The sequence below is a fragment of the Capricornis sumatraensis genome, chromosome 6 (assembly GCF_032405125.1).
Source record: "Capricornis sumatraensis isolate serow.1 chromosome 6, serow.2, whole genome shotgun sequence".
In the NCBI taxonomy this organism is placed as follows: domain Eukaryota; kingdom Metazoa; phylum Chordata; class Mammalia; order Artiodactyla; family Bovidae; genus Capricornis; species Capricornis sumatraensis.
The window spans coordinates 107,710,360-107,729,687 of record NC_091074.1 but is presented as its reverse complement, the minus strand read 5'-3'; the positions used below and the strand labels follow the sequence as shown (position 1 = coordinate 107,729,687).

Genomic DNA, 19,328 nt, shown 5'->3' with positions numbered 1-19,328 from the left:
GAAGTAATTTTTTTTTTGAGATGATTGTATATTCACATGCAGTTGTAAAAAATAATATCAATCCAATTTATCCTTTACCAGTTTCCTCCAGTGGTAACCTCCTGCAAAACTGTAGTGCAGTATCATACCTGGATATTGACATTGATACAGTCAAGATGAAGAACATTTCCATCACCACAAAGATCCTTCATATTGTCCTTTTATAGAAAGGCATTGCATTTTAAGATATCCCAAGAGTATATAAAAGGTGAAATAGAGGTGAAATTGACATTCAGCTAAGACTCCACTAAAGAAGAAATTCTCAACAATTCTGCAGAAAGCCCTGCCCCCCTCCAAAATAAATTAGGAAGCCAAATAATTGCTTGAACAGTGTGTTAAAAACAGAGATGATGAGGCTCTAGGTGGTTGGGGCGAGGCCTAAGAACCATCCTTTTAATGGCCACTCCAGGACAATCTGAGGTGGGCAGGTAAGCACAGCTTCTTATTTAGTTTTGTTTGCCTTTGTTTTAGTGTCTCAATTTTAACTAATTAGAGGCTGACTTTTTTTTAAGAGGCATAATATTCAAAAGTAAATGGATGGATGCTTCATAAGCAGCTGCTTCATCTGACCTCTTGGCATAGTTTTGCATTTCCTTAAGCTTGGACACGACTGAGTGACTTCACTTTCACTTTTCACTTTCATGCATTGGAGAAGGAAATGGCAACCCACTCCAGTGTTCTTGCCTGGAGAATCCCACGGACGGGGGAGCCTGGTGGGCTGCCATCTCTGGGGTCGCACAGAGTTGGACACAACTGAAGCGACTTAGCAGTAGCAGCAGCAGCATGTGTGTAAGACGCATAGTTTGATGCTAGCTGGTATGTTTGATGCTATCTGGTAGCAGTTTTTAGCAGTTTGAGATTTAAGGCCTTAGCCGTCTGTGGGATAAGAAGTAGGACAAGAAGATTGAAAGTCTAACTCAAGGAATGGTGTATCTCCTAGGTTGATGGGTTGAGATGTATGATCTAAGTTTAGCAACAGAAAGGGGTGCTTGGTTCCAAAGGAAAGATCAGATGGAAGAAGGTTCACACAATAGGTAAAGACATGGCTCTGAAACTCTAACAAGCGAAGAGCAGAAACAGCATGGGGATCTTTTGAGAGGGGATAAAAGGAAATAGAAATGATATTTCTGCCTGAGAATATGGGAAAGTAACTGTTCAGGGGAAACGTGGGCAATGCTTTCCAGTCTGCAAGACTTGGTTTGAAGAATTGGTGAGAAGGAATTGGTGGAGAATCCTTTCTGCTGGGACATTTTGGACTCAGAAGTTGAGAGAATTGAAACAGAGTTTCCATTCAGTTCCAACCTGTCCCAACCTGGGATTTCACCTTCCACAAAACAGGATGCTTTTAACTATTTGGAGACGAAGTAGAAAGTTAGTAATAAAGGGAACTGCTGTGCTTTTCAACTTTTTTTAGTAAGTAATACAGAGAATGGTGAAAATTCAAAAATATCCATAAAAGTTACTTTTCCCTTTCCACCATTTTATTTCCTAGTTCTCCCCAGAGGCAACTACTGTCAGCATTTCTTATCAATCTAGAGCTATTCTGTGTATAAACAAGCCCATATTTATTTAGCTAATCAGTATTGATGGACATTTAGGCTGCCTTGAATCTCTGAAATGACAACTTGTATGCTTTGTACACTTGAGCAAATCCATCTGAAGAATAAATTCCTTAAAGTAAAGATGCTGGCCCAAAAGGAATGTGCACATTTAATTTGGATATTGCCTAATAAAATTTCCTTCCAGAGATGTTCTATCTGATTACACCTCTCCCCTCTGCACACACAATAGCAATCTGACAGGGCCTCTGTGATCCCATAGGAAGTATGCTCCTAGCTTTTGCTAACTTTTTAAAACCTTATTAGTCTGATTAGTCTAAAAATCAGAATTTCTATTTCAGTTGCTTTCCTGTAGAGGTTAAGTTGCGTAGCTTTTCCTCGTTTTGAATGCCATTCGTTCCTTGTTTACTGTGGAAACGTCTGGAGCCCTTAATCTGGGGTCCTGCTCTTTAGTAAAGATCAGATGGATGAACTGAAACCCATCATCTCAGCCTTCTTAATAGTGAAGGCAGGGAAGGCTGAGAAGAGTTGATCTTTGCCAGATAGTCTGTAAAAGCATTTTTCGAGAAGTTCAAGTAACAATCAGCATGATACCTCATGCCCCGGAGATTTGAAAAAGGAAGAGGGGCAGCCTAAAAATATCCATGATAAAGGAATTGATTTCTGATATCTACATTCCCTTTCCTGTTTGGGAGTTAAGAACTTTCTACTCAGACATTGTGAATTTCCCTGGTGCATTTGATCAGGGAAGGACGGATTTACATTTAATTACAATTAAAATTCTAATCCATGCAATCTGAAATCACAGCCACATTCCAAAACTCGCTACTGTTTTGACTGGGGGGAAGACTGCAGAATTTAAAATACCAAAACTGCTATAGCCTAGGCAATCCACTTAAAAGAACTAGAATAATTATAGGAACATCCCCGTAGGCTCATGTCATCCCCTACTGAATAGTGAATGGTTTACACATCCTCTTTCTACAGCTGAGACCTCAAAAGCAAAAAGGTGTTGCTATGCTGACAACTGCACCAGCTGCATTCATGGCTGGGTAGGGATGCTGTGACTATATTAAAGGCAATTTTGAAAGCCTTTAAAATTGGCCCAGTATATGGCTTCAGAGGTTAACCTCCAAGAATTGAAGGACAGAGAGAAGACCATTTGAGATATTTTTTAAGCACAAATGACAAAATAAATGAATCCCCTTCTGTATCGCCTCAGAACCTCGTACCCAGTGTTCAGCTCCTGTTCACACTAGGTCTTGTGCAATTAGTGTCTAAAACCGGCCCTGAACAGAGTATGCATTTTATTCATCTAACCTGAGCTTCTTTTTGGAATGAATAATTTCATTCATTTGGGTGTATTGGATGGTGTCTGCTGAATAGAAAAATAACCCTTGCAGCTCATGCCTGAATCTGCCATAGCTCTTTCAGACTGCAGAGGCTGATAAAGAACAGACTCTTCTAAAAAAAAAAAAAAAAAAAAAAAAAAACCAACAAAACTTTATTTTATATTGGGGGATAACCAATTAATAGCACTGTGACAGTTCCAGGTAGGTGAACAGCAAAGGCACTGATACATACACATGAATCCATCCTTCCCCAAACTCTCCTCCCGTCCAGGCTGCCACATAACATTGAGCAGTTGCATGTGCTTACTATAGGTCCTTGTTGGTTATCCATTTTGAATATAGTAGTGTGTACATGTCCATCCCAGACTCCTTAACTATCCCTTCTGGAACCCCATCCTTCCTCCCAGCAACCATAAGTTCAAGGACGGGCTCTTTACACATTAATTTATACCCTAGCAGTTGTGCTTTCATGGCAACAATTGTTTTGTCTTAACTGTTCCTTGAGGGCTCTCGTGCGATGCTGTTGGGGATGCATTTGAAGCAGTGGCTGGGGGCAAGTCTGCTAATGCTGTTCCCTGCCTGAAGAAGGGCTTCCCAGGTGGCTATAATGGTAAAGAATCCTCCTGCCAGTGCAGGAGATGCAAGAGACTCAGGTTCTATCCCTCGGTTGGGAAGATCCCCTGGAGTAGGAAATGGCACCCTACTCCAGTATAGTTGCCTGGAAAATTCTATGGATAGAGGAGCCTGGGGCCACAAAGAATTGGACACAACCAAACAACTGACCGCATACACACAGACCTAAAGAAAGAAAGGGGGAATAAAGAAGACTTCTTTTAAGGCTGAGGAGGCCCTGAAATGCAGACGAGAGGCAAAAGGAGAGTCTGTAAGAAACCAAGGAGGGAAAGCGCTGTTGGATTTATTAAAAGTGAGCTCTCTAGAGGAAAACAACAATAATCATGTCAGTATTTTTTTCTTCAGGCAGGAAAGAGGTTGAATATGCTGTTAGTCATGAGCTTCTGTGCAAAAGTGAACTCATGAAATATTTATTCTTTGGCCCCAGATCCTGAAATTCATCTGGAACTGCTAAAGTCCTAGATCTCCCCACAAAAGTTATAGAGCTCTTCCTCACGGCCTCCCACACAAACAGTCAGATTAAGGCTTCGTAAAACTGGGCAAGCATGACATCAGGATAAAATGGATTTTCTGGCGGATGTTCGACTTGCTTACCTGCCTACAGTCATTCATTGAAACCAATGGAGAGCAGAGCCACCAAAGGAAAACTCCGGACTGACACATGGAAACAACATATCCTGCTGTAGCTTACATGGGACAGAGACCCAGTTACCACCAAACAAACCTCATCATTCCTTAAGATGTGTAATGTTTTTCTCTGCAGTGTTGCTGAGATCATAATGTAACATTAGGGACAACTGGGGAATTCGTGACTAGGGTGAAGGGAGCTGTTATGAATGGACACCTGATAAGTTACCTAGGGAGAGTCCAGTTTTAATGCACTATACCATTCATCCAACAAATATTTAGTCTGCTGCCTCCCTGTGCCAGGTACTGTATGCTGCTGCTGCTGCCGCTGCTGCTGCTAAGTCTCTTCAGTCGTGTCCGACTCTGTGCGACCCCATAGACGGCAGCCCACCAGGCTCCCCCATCCCTGGGATTCTCCAGGCAAGAATATTGGAGTGGGTTGCCATTTCCTTCTCCAGTGCATGAAAGTGAAAAGTGAAAGTGAAGTCGCTCAGTCGTGTCTGACTCTTAGCGACCTCATGGACTGCAGCCTACCAGGCTCCTCTGTCCATGGGATTCTCCAGGCAAGAGTGTTGGAGTGGGGTGCCATTGCCTTCTCCAGGTACTGTATAGGCACTGGGAATTGCTTTTGAGAAAGACACCATCTTTGGCGCCAGGCATCTGATAAACTGGGCTGCTTTGGTGGCTCAGTGGCAGAGAATGAACCCACAGTGCAGAAGACGTGGGTTCACTCCCTGGGTTGGGAGGATCCCTTGGCGGAGGAAATGGCAACTCACCCCACTATTCTTGCATGGGAAATCCCATGGACAGAGGAGCCTGGCGGCCTGCAGTCCATGGGGTCACAAAGAGTTGGACACAACTGAGCAATTGAGCAGACATGCATTTAGTCAGCTATTGAAAACAAGAGCGTTCACTCTACTATGGACTCAGATATCACCCGTGTTAACACTCACTAGACAGTTCCTAGTTGATTGCCTGGAAAATGTCTTGAAAGAAATATTTACAAATTGGGGAAAATTTTTCCCTCCCACTTAGTAGTTCATATAAAAGATTAAGCCATGCAAAAAAATAATAATAATTTTGACCTTTTCAGACAAGAGAAAAATGAGGTAGTGGCATTGTTTCTCTCTGGTCACTTTTAAAAAAATATAACCACTAAGTTACTGTGGGAAATCATCCCTAATTAATAGACCTAATATTTGTAATGCGTCACATTTCTAAGATGTAGGTACAGTTTCCTTCTGAAACCCATTGCGAGAAAGGTATGGTTTTCAATTACACTCTTACCACCAAGTGGTGTGCTTGCACTAAATCAATAAGAGCTTGCAGCAGTGTGTTGGGATAATGCCTACTCTGTTTAGTTTCTGCTAAATTAAAATGGAAATAAGTGACAGGTGTCCTGGAAACCGTGATGGGTAAATGCACCTTCTATCTCTCAGCCAGACTTGGCAGAGGTCAAATTATTTCATTAAACTGAGTTCCTAACATATAAATGCTTAATAAATCCAAAAATGCAGCATCTGGGGCTCAGAGAGGTGAAATGAGTTACTTAAGGTCACAGCTAAAGGGCAGCACAGCCAAAGCTAAGTGCCAATTAGCATCCGTTTACCGTCACAGTACTGCAGCTTTCATCGTCCCCATGGATCCACAGTCTCCTAGCACTGAGGAGAGCGCAGGGCTCTATAGTCGTCATCTGGGTTCAGATCCCAGCTCTGCCATTTACTAGCTGTGTCTCTTTGGGAGAGTTAATTAGTCTCTCTGGTCCTGTTTCCTAATCTGTAAAATAAGGATAGTAATAATTGTTCCTTATTCAAATGTTGAAAGATTAAGTAAATTAATAGATGGCACAGTGCAGGGCATTCAGAAGGTGAGCGCTTCCCCGCCTCTCCCCCAAGGGTATTTAGAGAGCATGATTAATGCACAGTCAGGAGGGAGGATTCTGGCTGATACCATCTGCTGTGATGGCGTGGTACTTGAGTGGATTCTGCTAAGAGAGTCCCAGTCAAGAGCCACGATTCCAGGCTAATGGACTGAATTATGGACCAGAAATGATGCTTGCCAGCCTTTTCTTGTCCTTGGCACCCATAGAAACTGTGTTGTTGTATAGCGCACTGGGTGGGGCAGGGGAGGGAGGGTGGGGGAGCTGCTTTCCTGCTAGCTCAGCTGGTAAAGAATCCGCCTGCAATGCAGGAGACCCTGGTTCGATTCCTGGGACAGGAAGATCCCCTGGAGAAAGGATAGGCTACCCACTCCAGTGTTCTTGGGCTTCCCTTGTGACCCAGATGGTAAAGAATCCACCTGCAATGCAGAGACCTGAGTTCAGTCCCTGGGTTGGGAGATCCCCTCCTGGGTTGGGAAGATCCCCTGGAGAAGGGAGGGCGTGGCACCCACTCCAGTATTCTTGCCTGGAGAATCCCCATCAACAGAGGAGCCTGGCAGTCTATAGTCCATGGGCTCACAAAGAGTCAGATACAGCAGAGTGACTAAGCACAGCACACATAGCCACACTGGAGTAAGCAGATAAGGCTGCTTGAGGCTCTAGGCTCCCCCAGTCCTGTTCACTTGCTCCAGCAACCAAGAGAACAAATGGTTTAACCTACTTGCAACCTTCTGAACCCTATCAATCAGGACGCTCTACTGAGATATTTGTCAGCATCTCCCCAATGCTTGGGCTTCCCTTGTGGCTCAGCTGGTAAGGAATCCACCCACAGTGCGGGAGACCTAAGTTCAATCCCTGGGTTGAGAAGATTCCCTGGAGAAGGGAAAGGCTACCCACTCCAGTATTCTGGCCTGGAGAGTTCCATGGACTGTATAGTCCATGGGGTTGAAAAGAGTCAGATACAACTGAGCAACTTTCACTTCACCCTAATGCTTTAGTTCTGATTAGGAACATGGAGTTGTCCCCACTTAGGCTAAAAGTAAAACAGGTGCCAGTTTGACCCAACCAGGCTCTTCTGGAAGGTGTTTAGAGAACTGCTGTGCTGCTGTGTAGACTACATAGAAGCTGTTCCTGCCTCCGGGAACCCTGCTATGAGGTCGAGACATGAGCCAGCGTAGGTAAAAGAGTAACTGAGTACAGGCAGCACCCAAGCGTGAACAGGCAGCACCTAAGGGTGCACTGAGCAGCCCAGAGGAGGTACCAGAGGACCTTGGACGGAGAATGTTCATTCTGCTCTCCCAGGAGACTGCATGCTAGCATATCACCTTGGGGGACTTCTTGGCCATCCAGACACTGGCATTCAGTTGCAAGCAGAGCATCTGTTGAGGCCTTGGCCTTTCTGGCTGATGATTTGGTTGTTTGGAAGGTAGAAGAAACACTGCTGGTGTTGTGTTGTTAATGCTGGGTCAGCGAGGAAGACTGGGTTGGAATGTGTGGGTGACAAGACCCTCAGAAGAAAATGATCCTGGTGTCTTAGAATCAATAATATGAAATGAGTGGAATTCAGGGTTTAATCCCCTGTGTATTCTAATCTGTAGATTAGATTTCAAAAATATCAAACAAAGGGTAGATCTAAGAGGGAATATTTTTACATTCTGAAAATGTTAAAACTGAAAATATCAGGTAATCTGAAAGAGGAAGGCATTCAGAACCCACAGTTTAAAACAGTATTTTAAAGAGAAGAAAGTCAGTTCAGCTCAGTCGCTCAGTCAGGTCCGACTCTTTTTGACCCCATGAACTGCAGCACGCCAGGCTTCCCTATCCATCACCAATTCCCAGAGTTTGCCCAAACTCATATCCATTGAATCAGTGATGCCATCCAACCATCTCATCCTCTGTCATCCCTTTCTCCTTCTGCTTTCAATCTTTCCCAGCACCAGGGTCTTTTCCAATGGGTCAGTTCTTCACATCAGGTGACAGAGGTAGGAGAAGAAGGTAGAACATATCAAAAACAAAGGGATGAGACCTTTTTTAAAAGGACCTCTATAGATGCACGCTTTGGTTGAAGCCAAAAAATGAACTATTTAATAGCAGAGCCATCTTGAGGATGGTAAATGAAATTAACAGGACAGAAGAGCTGCTCAACTTCTGTTTTGCTTTTCTCTTTCAACAAGGAAGCTAGTCAGTATACGAACTACAGAAGGTAAAAAGAACAAAGAGGATGAAATTGAAGTTGAAGATAAGAGAGAGTAGTCAGGAAATATTTTCCTTTACAGCTAAAGTCTTTTTTAAAGTTAAAGCTTTACAGTTAAAGTCTACAGGTTCAGGAAAAAAAAAAAAAAAAAACAATGGCCTTGAAGAAAATATGAATGTGTCATTGCTGAACCTACCTGTACTCTTTGAAAAACTATAGAGTCTTGGGAAAATGCCAGGAGAATAGACAGGGAAATGACATACAGATTCTTGAAAACTGAATTCTAAAACCTGGAGTGATAAGTTTCGTGGCAAAATCCAAGAGAGTTTGAGAACAGATTTTTTTTAAAGCACCTTAAAGTAGTGTTCACTTAGGAACAGAGTGGATTCACTCAGATAAGTCATGCTAATCTTTCAAGATTCTTAGTAGGCTATGAGTAGAAGGACTGTCTCTAACCTAATTTACAGTATGTCACAAATCACCATTTAATATTGAAACAAGATAATCTACCCGTTTTAGAAATAAGACAAAGATGGCTGCTAATATTCAGTATCATTCAAGAGGCCTTACCAGTGCAATATGCCAGGAAAGCAAAATAAAAAATAAATGCTGGGGTGGGATGGGGTGGGAAACGGGAGGTGGGAGGGAGGTTCATAGGGTGGGGATATATGGATACCAGTGGCTGATTCATGTTAATGTATGGCAGAAACCAACACAGTATTGGAAAATAATTATCCTCCAATTAAAAATAAATAAAGAATAAATACTGGGAAGGCAAAAACAAAAGTCATGTGATTATCCCTAAAATACAAGCGAATTCCAATTAATGAGTCCAGCAAAGTGACCAGAGGCAGAAATAGCCTAAAGTTAGTAGTTTCATATATCTAGTAGTAAAAAAAAAATATTAGAAGAGATGTAATAATGAGATCCTATTTTCAACTGTGACAGAACTGATATATAGCTAGGAATGAAGTTAGTAAGATATGTTCCATACTGTTATGGAAAAAAGTTTAAATTCTGACTGAAGAACATTTGAGAGGATCTGAATAAATGCTAAGAAATACCTTGTGAATTCATTCTCCCAAATTAATTCATTATATTCAATGCTTCAAATCATAATTCCAGTGGGATTTTTTTTTTTTTAGTAGTAACTTGAATTGTAATCTGGAAGAGTGAATGCATGAGGATAGCCAAGACAAAAAGAAAAATGATGTGGGAAAGGAAACAGGATTTGTCCCGTCAGATATTTAAGACTCATATGTTAAAACAAAAGTAATTAAGACAGTTTGGTGGGCCTCCCTGTTGGCTCAGTGGTAAAGAATCTGTCTGCCAGCGCAAGAGACTCGAGTTTGATCCCTGGTCTGGGAAGATCCCATATGGCGTGGAGCGACTTAGCCCCTGTGCTCCACAGCAAGAGAGGCCCTTGCAATGAGAAACCCATGCGCTGCAATGAAGAGGGGCCCCTACTCGCCACAGCTAGAGAAAAGCCACACAGCAACAAAGACCCAGCACAGCCAAAAATACATAAAACTATAAAAATATATTTTAAAAAGACAGTCTGGTGCTGGTTTAGCGATACACAAATAGATCAATTAAAAATACGAAGAATCTAGAAACAGACACGGATAGATATTGTGTCTTATCTGCCTTACGACAGAAGTGAAGAGGAAATAAAGAGCCTCTTGATGAAGGTGAAAGAGGAGAGTGAAAAAAACTGGCTTAAAACTCAGCATTCAGAAACCTAAGATCATGCCATCCGGTCCCATCACTTTATGGCAAATAAAGGGGAAAACAACGGAAACAGTTACAGTCTTTTTTATTTTCTCGGGCTCCAAAGTCACTGCAGATGGTGACTGCAGCCATGAAATTAAAAGACGCTTGCTCCTTGGAAGAAAAGCTATGACAAACCTAGACAGAATATTAAAAAGCAGAGACATTAGTTTGCCAACAAAGGTCTGTATAGTCATAGCTATGGTTTTTCCAGTAGTCATGTATGGATGTGAGAGTTGGACCATAAAGAAGTCTGAGCACTGAGGAACTGTTACTTTTGAACTGTGATGTTGGAGAAGATTCTTGAGAGTTCCTTGGATTGCAAGGAGATCCAACCAGTCAATCCTAAAGAAAATCAGTCCTGAATATTCATAGGAAGAACTGATGTTGAATCTGAAGCTCCCCTACTTTGGCCACCTGATGCCAAGAGCCGACTCACTAGAAAAGACCCTGATGCTGGAAAAGATTGAAGACAGGAGAAGGGGATGACAGAGGATGAGGTGGTTGGATGGCATCATCAACTCAATGGACGTGAGTTTGAACAAGCTCCGGGAGATGGTGAAGGACAGGGAAGCCTGGCGTGCTGCAGTCTGTGGGTCACAAAGAGTTGGACATGACTGAGCAGCTGGCTGAACAATGACAAACCCCCTGTAAGGTGGTTGTCTCTTGAAATCTTCATCGGCTATTCTGTAATGCCCGTGCCAACCACTAGAGGAAAACAAAGTTAAACCAGTCTGTGGAAACCATCTGCAAAGCACAGGGCAGTTTCCACACTGAGTTCAATGACCAATGGCATCACCTCACTAGACGCTCTTGATAACCTAGTGACAGGCATTACTTTTATCCCCATTAAACAGACAAAGGAACTGAGACTCAAGGAAGGGACCTCCCTTGAGCATGGTCTGGGAAGCCTGGTGTGTTGCAGTCCATGGGGTCACAAAGAGTCAGACAGGACTGAGCAACTGAACAAGAAGATATTGTGTATCAGTCATGGGCAATCAGGAGAACTGAAATCACTCTAGGCTTTTCTTACAGAGGGAATTTAATACAGGGAGTTGATTACACAGGGAGGAAGAACTAAGTGGCTTAAGTGACCAGTGAGGCAACTCAGAAATGAACAATAGTAGAACCTGTTTATTACTCGTCGAGCTGGAGAGACAAAGGGACAAAGAGAGATGGCAGTGTTCCAAAGCCTAGGAGCTGGGGCCACAGGACGCCAGTCTAGTGGAAGCTGAAGCCCCAGGGGGCTGAGAGTTGCTGCTGAAAACATCCTCTGAGGAAGAGAGAAGTGAGGGAGAAAATACCTTGGCTTATTTCCTTTCCCCACCTTCCAGTTTCTGTCGGTGCTTCCCATTGGTCAAACCTACATAGAAACCAGAGGGCAGGGAAACTGGAAAATGCATTTCCCTGGAAACAGAGCCGGGCAGGGGAGAGCAGAGAATGGCTCTAAGAGGAGTCAGGAAGGGTAAGATAAGAGTGAGCTGGGGAGAGGTGCCCAACCCAGCCTGGGAAGGAGCCAGTTTAAAGAAGGCTTTAGGTAGCTATTGTGAGGGAGAGGTCTCTTTTTTTTCCTGAAATGTAGAACTGGATTTCTCAACATCACTAAAGGACATGAAAACATGTGAGATGACAATCTCTGTTCCTGCCGTATCATTGAGAAGACAAGATGTGTGCACAGAGATGTCTCAGGCAGTGAGGTTCGGAGGAGGTCTTGGGATTTTCCCGATGAGTGCGTTTGGTGCCTTAAATAGAAGCCGAGGCAGATGGGAAGATGCACCAGATGGGCAGCGCTTGGGATGCTTGGCTAGTGGAGAGGTCGGAGTCCTGGATGGTCTCCCAGGCTCAGCCAGTTACCCACTGTGTGACCTGGTCACCTCACCCCTCCCCCCCCAGGAGGCCCCCATTTCCCCATATGTGAAATGAGGAGATTGGACTAGGGCATTGTTTGTTATCCCTGGCTGCACATTGGATTTAGAGATAGATGATGATGTAATTAGCCAGGGTAAGGATTGTACATTGATTTTTTAAAAAATATCCCTTGGTTGATGTTTTTAATTGGCTTTATTAAGATATAAATTACATACTATGCAATTCACCAATTTAAAAATTGTACAATTCAGTGGTTTTAGCATTTTCACAAAGCAGTACAGTCACTACAGTTTAATTTTAGAACATTTTCATTTCTCCTAAAAGAGACCCCATGCCCATTAGCAGTCACGTGTTATTTCCCCCATCCCCCCAGGCCTAGTCTACTTTCTATCTGTATGGATTTGCCTATTCTGGACATTTCATATAAACAGAATTATGTAGTATGTGGCCTTTGGGGTTTGGCTTCTGTTACTTAGCATGTTTTCGAGGTTCATACATGCCATAGCATGGATTGATATTTCATTCTGTTTTATGGCTGAATGATATTCTATTATATAGATATATCACATAATATTTATTTGTTCATCTGTTGATAGACATTTGGGTTGTTTCTGCTGCTGCTGCTAAGTCGCTTCAGTCGTGTCCAAGTCTGTGTGACGCCATAGACGGCAGCCCACCAGGCTCCCCCATCCCTGGGATTCTCTACCTTTTGGCTGTTATGATTAGTGTTGCTATGAATGTTTATGTACAAGCCTTTACATGGACACATTTTCATTTCTCGGGTACATAACTAGGAGTGGAATTGCTGGGTCCTATGGTAACTCAATGTTTAACCTCTCTGAGAATCTGCCAGGCTGATTTTCGAAGCAGTCGTGTCATTTGGCGTTCCCACCAGCCATGTAAGGGGTTTCCTCTAGTGCTTTCACTATTCATCCAGAATCTTAAACCACCTAACTGGGCTTCCCTGGTGGCTCAGTTGGTAAAGAATCTGCCTGCAATGCTGGAGACCTGGGTTCAACCCCTGGTTTGGGAAGATCCCCTGGAGGAAGGCATGGTGACCCACTCCAATATTCTTGCTTGGAGAATCCCCATGGACAGAGGAGCCTGGCAGGCTGCAGTCCATGGAGTCACAAAGAGTCAGACACGACTGAGCAACTAAGCACAGTGCAGCACACCTGGATGATATCTGAGTGGTTCTGTTGCTACAGTTCTATGCTTTTTTATCTAAGATTAGATCCTCAGAGCTGCTTGCAAAAGCCCACATCACCCAGAACTTGACTGAGCTATAGAGTATGTGATTGGGTCCTCTGAGCGCTTGATAATTCCCAGCCTTATTTCTGAGAGAAAGCCCTATAAGTTTCAGCTCAAGACCCTCCCCCATCCTTGCCCTGCACAGGTCATAATTCTGGCGATGGATTCTGGAGGATTATTTGAACATTTATAGCATTATTTTACTAAATACTATAATTATTTAATAATTAGTGTACTAATGGTACAATAATATAATTATTACAGTGTTACAATATTATAAATCTCTGAATAATTATCCCATTTTTCAGTACACAATGCATTTTGATTGAGTACCATGTGTTTGGTCTGCTGGGATCCCAGAGTCAGGGAGTGGGGAAGCTCTGGCAGGATCAGGCAGGGCCATAAACCATGCATCTGCAGAGCTGTGTCCACCCCGATACAGTCAAGAACATCCCGTGTGACACAGGCTCCCCCAGGAGGAATGCTCTTTTCTCTACAGTTGGAAGCAGAATGAGAGTAGGGGGCTTCTCCAGAGAGAAGGGAAGAGAAGAAATTAGATCCAGTTAGGGGCTTCCCTCGGAGAAGGCAATGGCACCCCACTCCAGTACTCTTGCCTGGAAAATCCCTTGGACGGAGGAGCCTGGTAGGCTGCAGTCCATGGGGTTGCTAAGAGTCGGACATGACTGAGCGACTTCACTTTCACGCATTGGAGAAGGAAATGGAAGCCCACTCCAGTGTTCTTGCCTGGAGAATCCCAGGGACGGGGGAGCCTGGTGGGCTGCCGTCTATGGGGTTGCACAGAGTTGGACATGACTGAAGTGACTTAGCAGCAGCAGAGCAGCAGCAGGGGCTTCCCTGGAGGCACTGTGGTAAAGAGTCCGCCTGCAAGGCAGGCGATGCGGGAGACCAGGTTTTGATCCCCAGGGGTGATAAGATCCCCTGGAGGAGGGCATGGCAATCCACTCTAGTGTTCTTGCCTGAAGAATCTCATGGACAGAGGAGCCTGGCAGGCCACAGTCCATAGGGTCGCACAGAGTCAGACATGGCTGAAGTGAGTAGCACGCATGCACACACAACTTCTCTCTCACATCTACTAACAGGGCACGTTACTTCCCTTCACTAAGCCCCAGTGTAAAAGGGGGCCACACCAACTTCCTTGCAGGGTAACTGTCAAAGTTAACCATTAGAGCGCCTAGCATGTGCTAGGCACATAGAAGCCCCCTTCTTCCACACCAGACCCTTCTCAACTGCCAGCTCATGGAAGTGTGCACCTCTTCCACCCCCTCTGAAAACCAGGACTTGTGACCTTCTTTCCAGCATGCCAGAAACCTGGTGAACCCGTCTCTGTTGACAGCATGGAGCTGGCCTCATCTCCTGGATCTCAGCCACTGGGCCCTGAGGCCCATGAGCTGCTGAGTGCTGCTGGGTGGGCGTGGCCTTCTCTGAGGTTCTGTGGACAGGGCAGGTGCAGTGGGTGCCATTACGTCATAGCTTACATGACCATCACCCCCTGGAATTCTGCAGGGAACAGTCCATGAGGCCAGCAGCAGTGGTTTCCTTAAAGGACCTACAACCCCACACAGTGCCGTAAGTTAGGGCCTCCCGGATGGTCCTCAGTGTGAATGAGCTGAGAGAGCACCCAACTCATTCCACTCCTGCTTAGGAATCTTTGCTCTTCTAGAAACTCTGACCCTGAGAGACCCATGCTGCTTCGCTGACCCTCATCTGTTTCTGTTCCCATTTGTCTCTTTCTCAGCCTTCCCCAGAAGTTGTTGTAAAGTGAAAGTCACATTAAATACGCATTATCACTCCCTGCACATATATTGATTTCCCTGTTTAACTTTTCACTCTGAGTTTCTTAGAAATAAAACACACACACACGCTTTTAACTTGGGAAGACAAGAAGATACATGATATTACTGTCTTGTTTCCAGTCCATGGCAGACATCACCAATCAATCACAGCACTCCCTCCTCCTGAGCGGGGCGCAGCTTCAGTGTCCTTTTTCATCATATGTTCCAAGCGGAGAGTGAGAGTAGGTTGGAGTGAACATGGGAGATATCTATTTATCTATTTACCATTCCTCAGAAATTCTTACTCAAAACTTACTCAAACCTCCAGCCCTGAATGTACTCCGGATCTCTGCTGTAGGGCACCTTGTTCCTTGGGGATTCATTCTCACATTCAGTGTGACCGATTTGAAATTAAATCATGGTTTCTCTTCTCCAAGTAGTCCTCACTCCCAAACTCCTTTTTCCTGTTAACAGCATGCCATTTTCCTGGCCCCCCAGGCTGAAGCATTCACAGTTTTCTGACCCCGCCACGTCTCTGTGTTCTCCCCTTCTCAAGTCCTGCCAGTGCCCCCAGCCTGTCCCTCTGGCTTTAAGTGTTTCTCTGGTTGGTTTTTGCTGCCTCGACCATTTGGGCCTTTAATAGGCGGGCAGCAGTGTGCTACTAACAGGGTGGGTGGAGGATGAGCCTCAAGTTGTGAAGTCTTCCAAGCCGAGGGCATTTTCTCTGTTCTGAGCTCCCAGCCTCTGTGCCTCCTTGAGACAGATATTATTTTCACCGTACTTGAGACATGGGAGAATAATGCCCACGAGCTCTGCTCTTCATACCCTTGTCACATCCCAGCTCCACCGCTTCACTCATCCTTCCTCCCTCTCTCCCCGCTTCTTTCCTTCTCTCCCTCCTGCCTCCCCTTCTTTCCTTTCATCAAATATTTATGAAGCACCCATTATGAACTAAGCAAAGCCTCTACATGTGTAAAGTGGGATGGTCAATGTAAACTGTGTAACCCAGTGCCTGGGGCAGAGCAAGTACTGGATAAACGAGTTGCGGGTGAGAGTAAAGGCTGATTTTCTGGCCTAGAAATGCATCCAGAAATCACCTGACCCCTCTCATGTCACAGAGGAGGAAACTGTGGCCCAGGACAGCTGGCCAAGATTCCTGCGCAAGGTTGGGCAGAACTAGGATGAGACGCTAGAAATTCCAGTGACACCTCAGTGCAGTTTTTTTCTGCTGCCATTGCTGCCTCCGTGAGGAGGGTGAATAGCCTTGGTGATGCTTCAGGTTGGAGAGGTGAGGCTGACTGTGACCCCAAAGACACACCCACACATTCTTACACACGCACACATTTATTTCCCTGTTGAACTGTCCTGAGCAAAATCTCTAGGAGGCAGCCAGGGTGGGCCAGAGACTAGCTCATGGAACAACATAGGGGCAAAAAAATGCGGGAAAAAAGTGCAAAAAAAAACGAAGTGCAGTTTCTTCTGAAAAGCATCCTGTATCTCCAGCAGAGTCCTCCTCTGAACCTCCTCCCCCTGTGCCCCACGTGCCTGGCCTGCACACCCCACCTGCGCTTCTTCAGATATAGCCCAGAGGGCCGCCCCTGTCTTCCAGCCTCCTAGTTCGTCTAGCCCATCATAGTCTCCAGGGTATCTGTCCTCCACACAGCCCTCCACGTGAATTTTATAAAATGGAACTCCAATCATGTCACACCTTTGCTTAAACCTTTTCCACTTCTCATTCCCGCTCTAGCCATTCTGGTTTTTCAAATGTCATTCCTTTGCTCATACTGTTCCTTAGGATCCTAATAGCCATTTCCACCTTGGCACTCAGAAGACATTCCACAAAACAAATAAGCAAAAAACAATAAGAAAACAACACACCATCACTGATTTAGAGCACGTGGGTTATAAATGGGAGAAATCCAACTACATCAAGCATAAATAAATAAATAGGACTAACTGAGAAGTTCAGTGGTATACCAGCCTCAGGCATGGCTGGAACCAGCGGATTCAAATGCTACCAGTAATGGTTATTTTTCCCCCCTCTTTTCATCTAGCTTTAACTTCTGCTCATCTTTGTGTCCCTCTGTGCATTGACCACTTCCCATAGATACTTCTTTGTGTCCAGGGAATATGATCATAAGTAGCCTCAACTTATATCATCCTCATAGCCAAACCTGACTTATCTATGAGGCACAGCAGATGCAGTGCCTTGGGTTCACAATGCTTTTAGGGGCTCACAAAAATGATTTCATTTCTTTTAAAGTCAGAAGAAAAAAATGAATTACTGGTTGAAGAAAATGGTTTAATATCTGATATTAATATATTTGTTTTGTTTTAATAATATAAATGCAGTCATAAAATGTAATTTAAAATTTTTTTTCTAGAGAAGAGATGAAGGCCAAACGGCTGAGGGCCCACAAAAGTCACAGTAGAGCCTTGTTTGACTCTTAAAAAGGAAGAAAGACCCTTTCTTTCTGTTTCCATGTGTTAAACCTCCTGGAAACTCTGATTGTCCCTGATTGGATCATGTTCCAGAGCAAGTCCCTGGAAAGAGGGAGAGCTCTGATAGGTCCACCCTGAGGGGAATTATCAACCTCATACAAACACAAGAAATGTAGTTTCCTGTTTAAAAAAAAAAAAAAGGATTCTGTTTTAAGAAAGTCCATCAAAACTTGACTATCTCCCTCAGTGGACTCCCCTTCCCCAATGATTCCTTGCCCACCTTTACCAGCCCCAGGAAAACTAGCTGCCTTCCCCTGTATACTCCCTTCACTGCTCATTCTTGTGTGACTGTAGCTGATTAAATGACAGTTTCCTACCCTGGGGTGTGAGCTCCCTGAAGACAGAGTGAAGGAGTAAACAGCAAAAATCTGGTCTTTGGGAATGAGCACAAAAAGGGATTGGCTCTGCTTAGGGGTGTGAGGAGACCTTTAATCTGGGTCTTAAAGGCTGGAAGTCTTCCTGGAGGAAGGGGTGCTTTAGCTGAATTTGGTGATGAGGAATGACTCCAGGGAACAGAAAGAGGTGAAAGGCCCCAGGATGGGAAGAACTTGGGGGTATAGAGAAGAATATAGCCAAAGATGAGCTGCAAGGAGAATGGGATGGGATCACTGGTTGGGGAGCAGGGGGCAGGCGTGAGTGATACATAAAGGAATTTGGATTTTTTCCTGCAAACCAAGCTCTGAGCCTTGGTCCATGGAGGGGTGAAAGAGAGCCTAAAATTGAGTGTGAAATGTTGTGTCTGGGTGCCTTTTTCTGCAGAGAAGATCCATAGCTTTCATCAGATTTCATCTTAAGAATCACTAGCAACAGAGAGATATTCAAGCTCCCGGAGGGTGGAGTGCCACACTCTAGAATGTAATCAGAACAGCTCTCTGACGGCTGCTTTGTGGAGATGGGCTAAAGAAGAAATAGAGGCTGGGAGAGCTTTGAGAATCTGTCTCAAGAGCCTTAGGGCAATAACACCAAGTGGGGCAATTGGAATTAGAAGATGTAGCAGTAACATTTAACAGGTGCTTTCTTCATGGTGGAGTTGATGGAGAGGAGGAGAAAGTGACTCCAAGACTTCTAGTTTGTATGGTAATCTTGTTATTGTAGGGTGTTTAATTATTTTTAATTTGATGATTGCCTTTGATTTACACTTCCCATTTAGATGATGTCATTTTTAAAAAATTGAGATTTATTTCAAACTTAAGAATTTTTTTAAGGGTTAACATCTCTGATAAATACAAATTTCCACGTTCTGCTTTTCCTTTGAGTCGCCGTTGTTGCCACTGGGTCCTGTTCTGCAATAACTCTGCGGAACTACTTGTTGCACCTATTTCTCTCAGTTGTCAGTGCTTGGAGAGCATCATTTAAAGAACAGACAAGGGTATCAAGACTCTCTGCTTTTCTAAATCCTGACTTTGACACCCTCCACAGCTACCCGCTCCCTTCCCCAGGGCTCAGCAGCTCGGACCGGCTGCCTTTCCGCCTCGAGGAGAACGGGGGCACTCCGTTCACCACCAAGGCTTCGGGAAGGCACCACCATCACCACCACCAGCACCAGCACCACACGAACTATGGCCTCTCACTGACCCTGGAGAACAAGGAGGGGCTTGCCAGGTCCCCAAACTCCAGCAGTAAATCCCTTACAAGTAAGTTGGGCATAGGGGGCGAGGTGGGGGAGCGGTGCTGCAGGGCGTGGGTGGCTTTCCAAGATGCTCAAGACATCGATGAAGCTTGGAATGGTGGTAATATCTGCGCTGAGTTACCAGGTCTGGGTGAGAGCAGATAAGAGCCTTGTGCATTAGGCAGAGGTGACTTAGGGATTATGGCTTACCCGCCAACTCTGGTTTTGTTATGAGGGAGCAGATGTCTCTG

General features: G+C 44.5%; 1 protein-coding gene across 2 annotated transcripts in view; it reads left to right on the top strand.

Annotated features, from left to right (window-relative positions):
* EPB41L4B (erythrocyte membrane protein band 4.1 like 4B) overlaps positions 1-19,328 on the top strand; it is a 139,510-nt gene that overhangs the window by 79,739 nt on the left and 40,443 nt on the right. For both annotated transcript variants that reach the window (XM_068973877.1, XM_068973878.1), the window contains exon 16: positions 18,888-19,102. In XM_068973877.1, coding sequence (XP_068829978.1) covers positions 18,888-19,102 — 215 coding nt within the window. The remainder of the gene's footprint in view (positions 1-18,887; positions 19,103-19,328) is intronic.